General features: G+C 49.4%; 1 protein-coding gene across 4 annotated transcripts in view; it reads left to right on the top strand.

Moving 5' to 3' along the window:
• GTF2A1L (general transcription factor IIA subunit 1 like) overlaps nt 1-13,609 on the top strand; it is a 175,061-nt gene that overhangs the window by 38,631 nt on the left and 122,821 nt on the right. For all 4 annotated transcript variants that reach the window (XM_033937756.1, XM_033937755.1, XM_033937754.1 and 1 more), the window contains one exon: nt 2,699-2,789. In XM_033937756.1, the coding sequence (XP_033793647.1) occupies nt 2,699-2,789 (91 nt within the window). The remainder of the gene's footprint in view (nt 1-2,698; nt 2,790-13,609) is intronic.

The following is a 13,609-nucleotide window of genomic DNA, read 5'->3' as shown; positions in this document are numbered from 1 at the left end:
GGGGTGCCGTTCACCACTACCCTTTGAAGCCTACCACCAAGCCAGTTCCTAACCCATTTCGTCAATGTGTCACCTAATCCTATAGAACTCATCTTGTTCAGCAACCTGCGGTGTGGTACGCTATCGAATGCTTTGCTAAAGTCCAGATACACGATGTCCAGGGACTCCCCAACATCCAGCATGGTAGGACCATGCTGCTGTTCTCTGCAGCAATGGCTATTTACTTTCTAAAAACATTTTAAAAATAAATTTGCAGTTCATTGTTTGTTGTACTGGAGAGGTGAGGATGGGCCTTTACCATTGTTAGGAAAACACCACAAAAGAAATCCTCCACTGAAAAAATAGCAATCTCATAAAAAGTGTGCTTAAACCAGTATAAAAAGGAGTACAAATTGCCCACTGCTTTCCTACTTCTTCTATATGTTCCCATCCAGACAACAATTCCATCTGAACAAAGTTAGTTTGTTTGGTTTTTTTTTTTGTGTGTCTAGAACCTTTACTTTTGCATGAGACCTCTCTACCTATTAAACCACACTATGTGGTGATCACTGGATGCCAGATGATTATCCACTGTAACTTCAGAAACACTTTCTCCGTTTGTAAGTTCTAAATCCAGTAGGGCCCCATCCCGCGTGGGTTCCATTAACAGCTGTTGGAATGGTTCTCCATGTAGAGAATCTAGGATGTCCCTACTTCTAGAAGACCCTACAATAGGGATACCCCAGGCAACATCTGCCATATTAAAATCACCTATTAATAATACTTCCCCTTTTATAGCCATATTTTTAATGTCTACTATTAAATCTGTCCACTTCTGTTTGTGAAGGAGTCCTGTATATCACATCAATGTAGATACATTTTCCATTCCCTCTTTCTTGATTGACCCATAATACCTTTCCTTACCTTTCAAATCCTGCAATTGTGTGCTTTAATATAATGTGGGAAACCAATTGTGGATAGAGGGATTTGAGCCCTGATGAAACCCGTTCAGGGTGAAACATGTTGGTGGTTGATCCCTTGAATGAACCACTTTAGCTAAGTATTAGCTTTATTTTCAAAATATATGTGAAGTGAATTGAAAACACATCATTTGAAATATCTATAAATATTAATGACCCGGTGAGGATTTAATGTTTAAATCCAACCATTATGAAGTTTATTGGAGTGGATGGTGGCATTTCTGAGGGTCTGAAGAAAGATATCATTTGAGTGGATTTACAGGTAGTGGCCTTTACCAGACCATTATCCTTTAGGAATTAATATAATGTTTAGCATTTTTTGCTATTTCAGCTTGTCTGTGGTGTTCTTTGCTCACAGGTTTAAAGACAATAGACTGTTTTCAGTCCAATTCTTTATATGTGAGTTTGCAAACCATTGGACCCCTGAGGAAGGCGTGTTCGCCGAAACACGGACCGTGTAGGATCCGGTTGGATTTTTATCACTGTATTTTTTATCATTGTACTTTTTAAATTGAATTTTCATGGTTTTATATGTCAGTGTTTAATAAATTATCTCCAGAACATCTGTATCCACAGTTTTTGTTTTTGTTTTCATTAATATAATGTTTAACATATAATGCCATTCCTCCTCCGTTTCTTCCTACCTTGTCTTTCTTGAACTGATTATAGCCTGGTAAAACTATATCCCAGTCATGGTTCTCCATGAACCACATTGCTATGATAGACACTAAATCCAGGTCAGCCTCTCCCATCATAGCCTCTAGATCCAGAGCCTTGTTTCCCATACTTCAAGCACTGGTATATACAGCTTTACAGACACTGCCCTCTTTTCCCTTTTGTGTAGAGATATTTAATGATTCACTTACCTAGGGCTTATACTTACCTGGGGGCTTTGATCACCCTGCCCCAGCGATTCTAGTTTAAAGCCCTCCTCAGGAGGATAGCCAGTCTGCTGCTGAATATACTTCTTCCTTTCTTTGATAGATGCACAACATCCCAGCTCAGCAGCCCTTGGAAAATCATCCCATGGTCCATAGCTGCACCTCTGGTTCCCTTTTCCTCTTGTTGAAGGCAGCCTGTAAATAAGGAATCCCATATATTAGTTTTCATCTATCCTGCTCAGAGAAAACACAATTACTTAACTGTAGCAGATACTCTTAGAGGACAGCAGAATAGGAATTCTCACAACCCTCCGTCCCCCCCCCCCAAAGAATTGTATTCTAAGAAGCTTTCAAAGGAGTGAAGGAATCTTTCATGACAATGGCAGGTGATAAAAGGAATGGATATACAATGAGGCTTTATTAAAACTGCTGGTGAAAACTGGAAAAACTTTCTCTCCCAGGCTTTCCTGTCCTGCTTTTCTCAGAATGTCTGCTACATGTAAGTACCAGAGGTTGTGATAAGAACGGATAGCATAGCTGGTTTTAAGAAAGGTTTGGACAAGTATTTGGAGGAAAAGTCCATAGTCTGTTATTGAGAAAGACATGTGGGAAGCCACTGCATGCCCTGGATTGGTAGCATGGAATATTGCTACTCCTTGGGTTTTGGCCACTGTGAGAATGGGCTACTGGGCTTGATGAACCATTGGTCTGAACCAGTAAGGCTATTCTTATGTTCTTAACTGTGTTTCATCAGATTTTTGTCTGTTTTCTTCACCTGGGGACATGGAGTTGGGGCCCATGATAAATGTATGCACAATGTTAAATCATTTTCTTTTTGTAACTTTTTCTTATGTTTAGGGTACTTCAGGCTCCAACACGTTTACTCTTCCTCCTGGTATCAATTATCCTATCCATGTGCCAGCTGGAGTGACACTGCAAACAGCATCTGGTGAGAATACACCATTGGCCATATGTAGCTATTTGGAGAGTCCTGCAAGTGTGTGGCTAAAATAGTAATACATATAACTTGCATGTGTGCTACAGCACTGTTTATGCTTACAACTTTCTAGATTAGTGTATCGCAAACTGTGTGCTGTAGGACAAGTCCAGGACAAATATCAGGAAGTTCTGCTTCACGCAACAAGTGGTGGACACCTGGAATGCTCTCCGTTCTAGGAGCAAACTAAAATTAAAAGCAAACTAGATGCACATCTCCTTACAAGAGGCATAGAGGGATATGAGTGACTAAAATTACGCCAGGTGTACACCTGGCTGGGCCTCCGCGTGTGCGGATCGCCGGACTTGATGAACTGAAGGTCTGATCTGGAGATGGCAGTTCTTATGTTTTTATGTTCTTATGTGTGCTGCAAGACGCCAGCGAGGAGGAGAGGCACCAGCTAACTACCTATAGGACGTGCCTCTCGTAGTGAGAGGCACGTCCTGTAGGCAGTCAGCTGGTGTCTCTCCTCCTCTCAGCACCTCTCCTCCCAGGGTTAGCAAGCTCAGGCATGCATGTCCAGAAGCCCTCCAGCTGCAGCCCTGAGTTTAGTGTGCCTTGGCTTCAAAAAGTTTGCAACATACTGCTCTAGATCATAAGATGTTTTACATTTCTTGTGCAACAGGACTGGTTGTCTTGAACAGTGAATTAAACCTTTATTAACCATAAGGGTTGTAGAGAGCCCATTATTTTGTTTTCATGCTCCTTCTTCCATCAATCTGGGATGAGCTCCACCCCCCTCAGTCTTAATTTTAAAAAATGAGGAGAAGGGAGCCTGTCTGTTCTTCTTAATTTTTATTATTTTCATGTTTTTATGATCTGGTTGGGAGGCTTTCAGTGCTGCAGAGGATCCTGTTCACCCTGGGGCATCTCTGTCTACGAGAATATACAGACTCTCAGGGTTGTGGTCTGTAGCCCAAAGTCACATGTCTCATATGAATTAGAGAGTTGCGCGAGGACAGGAATCCCACCCATCCCCGCCAAAATCCCACCCGTCGCCATGAGGAATCCCTCTGTCCCTGCCCGTCCCCCCGAGGAATCCCCTCCATCCCCGCCCATCCCTATAAACTTCAGAACTAGTTATTTTATTTAATTATGCTACTGAATTAAAGGCTCTTGTAGAGACCCATTTACAAATAAGCAAAGACACTTTATTAATTTGGAAATATTAATTGGGAAGAATACATACTTTGTAAATGGGTTTCTACAAGAGCCTCTAATGTAAATATAAAATAGAAATACTCAGCTGATGAGGACTCCCAAGCTTTCAGCTGAGGACTTCCTCTGCAGTTGGCCAGGGGGTACCTTTTGCCAAGCTTAGCAGGCAGCAGTAGCATTCCTGAGTCACAGATGCTGGCACCTCAGTGGCTCATGGATGCTGCCAGCAACTGCTGTGCTTGGTGGAGGGGAGTCTTTAGAGGAGGTCTTCTGCTGGTGTTGCTTGGGGATCCCCACCAGTCACAGCAAGGGTCAGCAAGTACTTCAACACTAGAAATAAAACCAGAAATGCATTTCTTTTTTTTTTAACACAATACAAATACATCTGCTATATACATTTCTCAAAGCTAACATATTTTAGTCAATAAATTCCATTTTTTACCTTTGTTGTCCCAGTTTCTTTTTTCTGCTTTCCCATCTTCTGTAAATTCTTCTGTTGCTGTCCATTGGTTCCTCCTACCATGGTCCAGCATTTATCCCTTTCTCATCTTTGCCCTTGCCCACCAGCCCTATGCCCAACATTTCTCCTTCTGTTCTACACCCCTCTCCAGCACCATGCCACATCTCTCCCTCCATTCCTTTCACCACTATGCCCAACATTCCTCCCTCTTGAATCCCTTTCAATGTGTCCCACTGTTCCCTTTTCACATTTCTCCCTCTGATCTTTCTCTTCCCTATCTGTACCTCACTCCCTCCCTATGAGGAAAAATATTCCTTTTTCTTCCATTCCCCGTGTACATGACCATCTCTCTTTCCCTCTCATTGACACACCCACTTCTCACTTTCTATTCCCTCCACCACCTCAGCATCTCTTTCCCTCCTTTCCTCTCTCCCAAGTTCAAGCCTTCTGTGCCCAAAAACGCATTCCCTCCCCCACCTATCTCTTTCCCTCCCTTCTTCCATCCTCTCTCCCAAGTTCATGCTTTCTGTATCCAAAAATGCACTCCGCCCCCCTTTGTTTGAGTCCAGATAACAGCAGGGGTTGGAGGCAGTTCAAACAAAGAGGCTCTTCTTCTTTTCCTGCCTGCAGCATGCCATACGTAGCCGACCTGATTTCCCATGAATGTATTGACAATATGCAGTCAGCAGCTTGGAATAAGTAGCCCAACTTGGAACAGGAGACTGGATCTCTGACATGTATTATACAGATATCAGAAATAAAGGATTCATTTAGGAGCAAAATGACATGAGGTACAGCAAAAACTCTTGATGGTGCATGCATATCACCTGCAGTGAAGGATCAGCAGATTGTCTGGATTGGGCTATTTCATGCCCCCTCCCCCTCCCCTCTGAGTAGCTTCCAGGAATTAAGCACCTACTTCTTAATGTGATAAACTGATCTCCAATGATAATACAAAGCCTCATACCCCCTATAAGTTATCCCATCCAAGCTGAACGTCTTACAGAAAAAAAAAATCCCAGAACTCTTTGTTTCCTACAGCAACTCATCGCTGGAGAGCTATGGTGCCAGGTGACCACTAGGATTCTAGTGATACAATAACTTGGTCATTACTATTTGTTTCTTGAACTTTCAATACTGGGATCTGTGTTCTGCTTTTATCCATTTAAATTGAGCAGCATCAGAAGTGTTGTATTGAAATTATAATGATTATATTTCTGTACACATATTGTATGTTTGAAAATGATTCATGAATTTTCATTTCAGTAGGGTGGGGGGTGGGGATATATACTTTTGTTCTTGATGATATGATTTAAGATTTTCAAGTGTTACATTGAAATTTAATGGATATATTATTGTACACTTGTTTATGATTTAAAATGAATAAAGAATTAAAAAAAAAAAGAAGTTCAAGTAAAAAAACAAGCCAGTGCTGGTCATAAATCGCTCTCTAGAAAGTGGCAAAATCTTCAGCTTATTTTGAAATGCTTACAGGAGCTAGCTATCTGCTCAAATGCAGTAGTAGGTGGGGAGTGTTTTCAATAAAATACACAGTACAGAGAAAAGAAAACCAAAAATGTTTTTCTGCTATAAACAGCTCCCCAGCAGAGAGCAGGCTGTGAAATCATGGGCTGATCAGGGCAGCTACTTAACCCTCAAGTTTCATATGGGATTCCAGGGCCATCAGGGCAGTATTACCAGTCCTGTATTCAGGGGCCCGGAGCTGACAGGGGGCTCGGGCTCCCCAGTATTCTCCCCAGCGCTTTTCAGCCGGGCGCAACGCCCAGCAATTTAGATGCCCGCCCGGCTGTCATCTGCCAAATCCTGCTGCCGCCACTGAAGAGCTGCCGAAAAACCCGCCGGACTTTAAACAAAAAAGCCCCCCAGCAAGCGACTCGAACCCAGCTTCCCTCCGAAACCGGAAGTTACGTCGGGGGGGGGGGGGGGTTTAGAGAAGAGAAGCCAGCACGGACCATTAGAGCCCCGGAGCATGCGGGAGATAGGCCAGCCACGGAGGGAAGCTTACTTGCTCTTGCTTACTTCGGGCCTTTCTCGCTGCCGGGTCCTGCCTACTTTCTGTTTCCGTGAAGGCAGGACCCGGCAACGAGAAAGGCCCGAAGTAAGCAAGAGCAGCAAGTTGTAAACTTCCCTCTGTCGCTGCCCTTTGGGAGATAGGTCAGCGACCAAGGGAAACTTGCAACTTGCCTTTGTCTGTAGCGAATCTGCCGGGTGTGTGAGATGGGGGGGGGAATGGGAGGAGTAATGCTGCTGCACCCAATTAGGGGGGAGGGGGAAGAGAAATGCTGCTTCTGCTGTACCCAATTGGGGGGGAAGAGAAATGCTGTTGATACTGCTGTACCCAGTGGGGGGAGGGGGAAGAGAAATACTGCTGCACCCAATTGGGGAGAGGGAAGGAGGGAGAAGGAAGATCAGGAAAAGGAGGAAAGAGATGCAAAGACCATGGGAGGGAGGGAAAGGAGATACCATACCATGGAGTGGAAGAGAGAGATGTCAGGGCATATGGGGGGGGAAGCAGGGCCAGATTAAAGGATAGGCCCAGTAGGCACAGGCCTAGGGCCCGAAATAGTCAGAAGGGCCTGCCAGTGCTGTGCTTTGGGACCTCACCCTTGCTGGATTCGTTGGCAGCAGCAGCAGCCTCATCATCATCCCGGGCGACCCCCAACCTGATCTGACCCTCCTATCTCTCCCTCCTTCCCTCATCAGTGACGTGCCAGAGGGAATCACGGCAGGAGAAAGCCTTGAAGCAGCCTGCTTACATTACATTACATTAGGGATTTCTATTCCGCCTGTGCCTTGCGGTTCTAGGCGGATTACAATAAAGATGATATCTGGGCATTTCCAGTAGAATTACATTACAGGAGAAGAGTGGATTACAAGTAACAGTGAAGAGTTACAATACATTCAATATCGCAGCAGATGTAACATAACAACGGATTACAATAAAGAAGATATCTGGGCATTTCCAGTAGAATTACATTACAGGAGAAGAGTTAATTACAGGTAATAGTGAAGAATTACAGTACATTCAATATCACAGGAGATGTTACATAGCAACTGAGTCAATTTACAACTGGTGGAGAATAAAGAATTACAATTTCTTTAGCACTCTCCAGACCAGTAGAGGTTAACTTTACGAATGGGTATATATCTAATCATGACCAGCAGGTGGAGACTGAAAACAAAACTTTGGGACAGTATATCCTAGCCCCTCCTCTCTATTTCCCTCAGTCTTCTTTCAGTCTCCAGCAGGTGTTGAGTGATCTGTACCCATCTCCCTTGGTAGGGCTGTTGGAATTTGTTTAGGGGGTTTATTGTCCCTGTTTTTAGCCGGACGGAGCTTGGGCGGACTCTGTTTGGGGGTTCGTCCGACCTCGGGGGTGTCAAACCCGGCGGGTCACGAGCGGGGTCCCTCCCCCCACTTCCTCCACCTCCCCACATTTTTTTAGAGGAGCCTCAGCAGTATCCCTTGCCCCCTAAATCAAGCAAGGCATATTGCTTTGAGAGCCTGTGGAGTCTGTTCTGAAAAAAAAAAAAAAATAAAATCCTGAGGTAGTGCTGGTCTGAAGGGTTGTTTCCCTTTAAGAAAACTGTATTTTACTGTATTTTTTCATGTAACCGGCACTTTTTTCTAGCTAGGTCGCGTCTGGAGCAATTGTGCCCTTCTCCGGGGGAGTAGGACACAAATTTAGTCCAGCCGCGAGGCACTCGCGGCCGGCCTGAACTCGGCGGTTTGGGTCGGTGAGGTGGTGGAGCTCCGTCGGCAGCGGCTGCAGGCGCCCAGAGCTCCCCGCCGATGGTGCCTCGCGAGTCGGCTTGGAGCAGTGGGGAAGCCCGGTCTTCCACAACCGCCCACGGAGGGATTCCCCGAAGGATTCCCTCTCAGCTGATTTTTTGACAGCTGATGCCGGCTTGCCTGCTCTAGCGGCTGAGACTATTCTGGTTTCTCAGCCGCTTCAGGCTATGGAGGGAGCTTTTTTGGCGGGAAAACCGCCATCTTCTCTGTCTGGCCCCTCCATTTTGTCTTCCACCTCAGGTGACCTTCCCCCTGTTTTGACTATGCAGGGGCAAGGTTCTGCTGGGTCCCCTGCTGTGGCAGGGAGTCCCTTGGGACCCTCGGGGGGTTTTTCTCCTGAATTTTTCTTTTCTTTATGCAGAGCCTATTTTCAGGCGGCTGGGGGTCCCGGTTGCGCCCAGGGGGTTTCGGGGGGTGGGTTTTCCTCCGCGCTCCCTGCGGCTTTGCCTCTTTCGTCTGGCGTGACGTCCCCTCCGCCGCCTCCCTTGTCCAAGCGTCCGCGGGTGTCGTGGGACGAGAATTTGTGGTCGGAGGAACGGGTCGGTTTGGAGGAGGACCTGGACCCTTCTGAGGAGTTCCAGGACTCTCTGGAGGGGACGGAAGCTGGCGGCGGGTTGTCGGATTTCCCGTTCTCCAGTGACGAGGCGTCCGTGGTGCGCCTTTTTCAGAAAGATGAGCTGCCTGACCTTATTCAACAGGTTTCTTCGGTTTTGCGTTTTGAGGACGCGCCGCCGGAGACTCCGCGTGTGGGGGACCCCCTGTTACGGGGGATCCGTTCCGTTTCCCGCTCTTTTCCTATGCATCAGGATATTCGGGATATTGTTCTGGAGCAGTGGAAAACGCCGGAGACGCCGTTTCGGCTGGCGCGCAGCATGGCTCGCCTGTATCCCATTCCTGAAGGGGATCGGGCTACGTTAGCTTCGCCAGTCGTGGATGCGGTGGTCTCGGCAATTTCCAAGCGGCATACCGTGCCTGTTGAGGGCGGTTCTGCCTTGCGGGACCCTGAGGAGCGCAAATTGGAGAGCATCCTTAAGCAAAATTTTCAGGTCTCTGCCTTTGGGGTCCAGGCGGCTATTTGTGGGGGACTGGTCGCTCGCGCCGTGTTTCGGTGGGCGGAGCGGGTCTTGGATCGAGAGTCTGACGACTGGTCTCTGGTGGATCAGGAGGTTGCGAAGATTGAGATGGCGGCCTCATTCCTCTCAGATGCTCTATATGACTTGGTGCGGATCTCGGCTAAGTCTATGGCTTTTGGCGTGGCCGCAAGGCGTGTGTTGTGGCTGCGCGCTTGGGCGGCGGATGCTGCGTCCAAAGCTAAGCTTACTAAATTTCCCTTTCGGGGGTCGTTTTTGTTTGGAGAGGACTTGGATAAGTTGATTCAGACTCTGTCGGACTCGAAAGTTCCCCGTCTGCCGGAGGACCGTGCCCGCCCGGCGTCTCGGGGGGGTGCGGCCCGGGGGCGTTTGCGGGATTTTCGCAAGTATCGCCCTGGGCGTGGGGCTGCTTCTTTCCAGTCTCCGGGATTTTCCCGGGGTCGGTTCTTCCAGCGCATGCAGCCCTTTCGGGGGGCCCGTCGGGGGGCAGGGAATCCCTCCGCCGGTTCCCCCGCTTCCCGTCCTGCACAATGACGCCTTGCCGGCGCCCCCTTTGGTTCCGGTGGGGGCCCGGCTGTGCGAATTTTTCCCCAAATGGGCCGAGATCACGTCCGATCAGTGGGTCCTGGAGGTGGTGCGGGACGGTTATGCCCTGGAGTACGCCCGCTCTCTGCCGGATTTTTTCCTCGCTTCTCCGTGTCAGACTCCGGGGAAGACGCAGGCTTTTCGCCAGACCCTTCAGCGCTTGCTAGATCTCAGGGCAGTTGTTCCGGTGCCCCCTCCGGAGTGGGGCACGGGCAGGTACTCCATTTACTTTGTGGTGCCCAAGAAGGAGGGGACCTTTCGGCCCATCCTCGATTTAAAAGGGGTCAACAGGGCTCTCAAGATTCCCTCTTTCCGTATGGAAACTCTGCGGTCGGTCATTCTGGCGGTTCAGCCGGGGGAGTTTCTCACTTCTCTCGATCTGACGGAGGCCTACTTGCATGTTCCCATTCGGGCCTCTCATCAGCGTTTCCTGCGCTTTGCGATCTTGGGTCGGCACTTTCAGTTCTGTGCGCTTCCTTTTGGGCTGGCCACGGCTCCTCGGACGTTCACCAAGGTGATGGTGGTCGTCGCGGCAGCCTTGCGGTCGGAGGGCATCCTGGTACACCCCTACCTGGACGATTGGTTAATTCGGGCAAAGTCGTTGCAGGAAAGCTCCCGGGTTACTGCTCGGGTGGTGGAGTTTCTCCGGTCGCTGGGCTGGGTGGTCAACCTTTCCAAGAGTCGGTTGGTCCCGGCTCAGCGTCTGGAGTACCTAGGGGTGCTGTTCGACACCTCCTTGGGGAAGGTCTTCCTCCCAGAGGGCCGGGTGAGCAAATTGCAATCTCAGATTCGCCTGCTTTTGGCGTCCCGGTGTCCTCGGGCGCGAGATTTCCTCCAGGTCTTGGGGTCGATGGCGGCGTCCCTGGACGTGGTGAGGTGGGCGCGGGCCCACATGCGTCCTCTCCAGTATGCTCTGCTCCGGAGGTGGTCTCCCCAGAGGCACGGGATGGATGTTCCGGTTCCCCTGCGAGGCTTGGCGCGCTGCAGTCTGCGTTGGTGGCTCCAGACCCCTCACCTAGTTCAGGGGGTGGGTCTGGATCTCCCGCAGTGGACGGTGCTCCTGACGGATGCGAGTCTCCTGGGTTGGGGGGCTCAGTGTTTGGGTCCTCAGCTCAGGGCACCTGATCCGCGGAGGAGGCCGCCTGGTCGATCAACGTGTTGGAGACCAGAGCGGTCCGTCTGGCGCTGTTGGCTTTCCACTCCCTGTTGCTGGGCAAGTCGGTCAGAGTGCTGTCGGACAATGCCACGGCGGTGGCTTATGTCAATCGTCAGGGGGGCACCAAGAGCACTCAGGTGGCGCAGGAGGCGGCTCTGCTCATGGTTTGGGCAGAATCCCATCTGCTGGACCTCTCGGCCTCTCATATAGCCGGAGTAGAAAATGTTCAGGCAGACTTCCTCAGTCGTCACTTCCTAGATCCAGGAGAGTGGTGTCTCGGCGCCGAGGCGTTTCAGTTGATAGTGCAGGCTTGGGGGCAGCCCCTGATGGACCTGATGGCCACGGGTGGCAACGCCAAAGTGCCCCGCTTCTTCAGTCGTCGCAGGGACAGTCTGGCCGAGGGTCTGGATGCTCTGGTCCAGCAGTGGCCAACGGAGGGGCTGTTGTATGTGTTCCCTCCTTGGCCGCTGGTGGGCAGAGTGCTTCTTCGCATTGTTCACCATCCGGGTTTGGTGGTGCTGGTGGCGCCGGATTGGCCTCGCCGTCCGTGGTATGCGGATCTGGTGAGGCACCTGGTAGCGGATCCTCTTCCTCTGCCTCTCTCGGACGACCTTCTGATGCAGGGTCCCATTCCCATGTTCGACCCGTCTCCCTTCTGTCTTACGGCGTGGCTCTTGAAAGGGGGCGCCTTAGCAAGAAGGGATATTCAGACAAGGTGATCTCTACACTGTTGGGGTCCCGGAGGCTTTCTACCTCTCGGGCTTATGTGCGGGTTTGGCGTCTCTTTGAGGAATGGTGTCGGGCGCGGGGAGTGACCTCTTTTCGCGCTTCTCTGCCTAACATTCTGGAGTTCTTGCAGGATGGCCTGGATAGAGGCCTGGCTTGGTCTTCTCTCCGGGTTCATCTTGCGGCCCTGTCGGCTTTTCGAGGGTTGGTGTCAGGTCAGCGTTTATCGGCTCTTCCTGATGTGATTCGGTTTTTGCGGGCGGCCAAGTTGCTTAGGCCTCCCCTACGGCCCTCGGTTCCCTCTTGGGATCTTATTCTGGTTCTCTCTGTTTTGGTGCGTCCGCCTTTCGAGCCCTTGGACGACTGTTCTTTGAAGGACCTTACTTTGAAGGCGGTCTTTTTGGGGGCCATTACTTCTGCTAGGCGTGTTTCTGAGCTGCAGGCTTTCTCTTGTAGGGCTCCCTTCTTGGAGTTTTCTAGGGAGCGGGTCGTCTTGCGGCCTGTTCCTTCCTTTCTGCCGAAGGTTGTTTCTCCTTTTCATGTCAATCAATCGGTGGTTCTCCCGGTCTTGGGTGGTCGGGAGGGCTCTTCTGAGCAACGGCAGCTGCGCAAGTTGGATGTCGGTCGGGTCCTTCGCTCTTATGTGCAGCAGACCCAGGAATTCCGGAAGTCCGATCATCTCTTTGTCCTCCTGGCGGGTCCTCGTCGGGGAGCTGGCGCTTCTAAGGCTACTATTGCGCGCTGGATCAAGGAGACGATTGCTTCCGCTTATCTTCTGAAACAGCAGCCTGTTCCGGAGTTTCTCAAGGCTCATTCCACTCGGGGTCAGGCGGCTTCTTGGGCTGAGTCGTCGCTCGTGCCTCCAGTGGATATTTGTAAGGCTGCGGTTTGGTCCTCCTTGCATTCCTTTGTTCGTCATTATCGGGTTGATGTGCAGGCGCGTCGGGATGCGGTGTTCGGTGAGCGTGTACTGGTATCGGCCCTTCGGGGGTCCCGCCCGTGAGAGGGACTGCTTTGGTACGTCCCATTCGTAAAGTTAACCTCTACTGGTCTGGAGAGTGCTAAAGAAGGAGAAATTAGGTTCTTACCTGCTAATTTACTTTCTTTTAGCTTCTCCAGACCAGTAGAGGTCCCCACCCTGTCTGTTGTTGTTGTTGTTGGGGCTGTTGCGCGGGCAGTTTTTGGTTTTTGCTGCGGGTTCTAGTATTTTTCTAGGGCCGGGGAGAATTGAAGAACAGCGGCTGTGGCTCGGCTGGCTTAGCTGGCGAGCTGTGGGGACATTCTTCCTTCGGGAATTTCTCCTCTGCATTTTCCAACAGCATTTTGGGTATGTTATTTGTTACTCCTTTCGGAGTATTGTTTTTTCTCTCTGTTGTTTTCCAGTTCTTGGTTCTGCTTGGCTATTCGGCAGACTGAGGGAAATAGAGAGGAGGGGCTAGGATATACTGTCCCAAAGTTTTGTTTTCAGTCTCCACCTGCTGGTCATGATTAGATATATACCCATTCGTAAAGTTAACCTCTACTGGTCTGGAGAAGCTAAAAGAAAGTAAATTAGCAGGTAAGAACCTAATTTCTCCATATTCTAGATTACAAAAGATGTTACATGAGCTGAGTCAAGTTTCTTCGGGTGGAGAGTAGCATCATATGTCTATAGGCGGAGGTGTATTTATTGTTTTGATGATTGCATGATATTGGTTAATTAATGTTGATGATATGGACAGTAGGGGTGTTTAGTTTGGGTTGGATAAAGAGATTCTATTCCCAAAGGAATTGATTGGGAAC

This window comes from Geotrypetes seraphini, chromosome 3, assembly GCF_902459505.1.
Source record: "Geotrypetes seraphini chromosome 3, aGeoSer1.1, whole genome shotgun sequence".
Taxonomy (NCBI): domain Eukaryota; kingdom Metazoa; phylum Chordata; class Amphibia; order Gymnophiona; family Dermophiidae; genus Geotrypetes; species Geotrypetes seraphini.
Note: the sequence above shows the minus strand (reverse complement) of the source record. Positions and strands in the feature narration are given on the sequence as shown.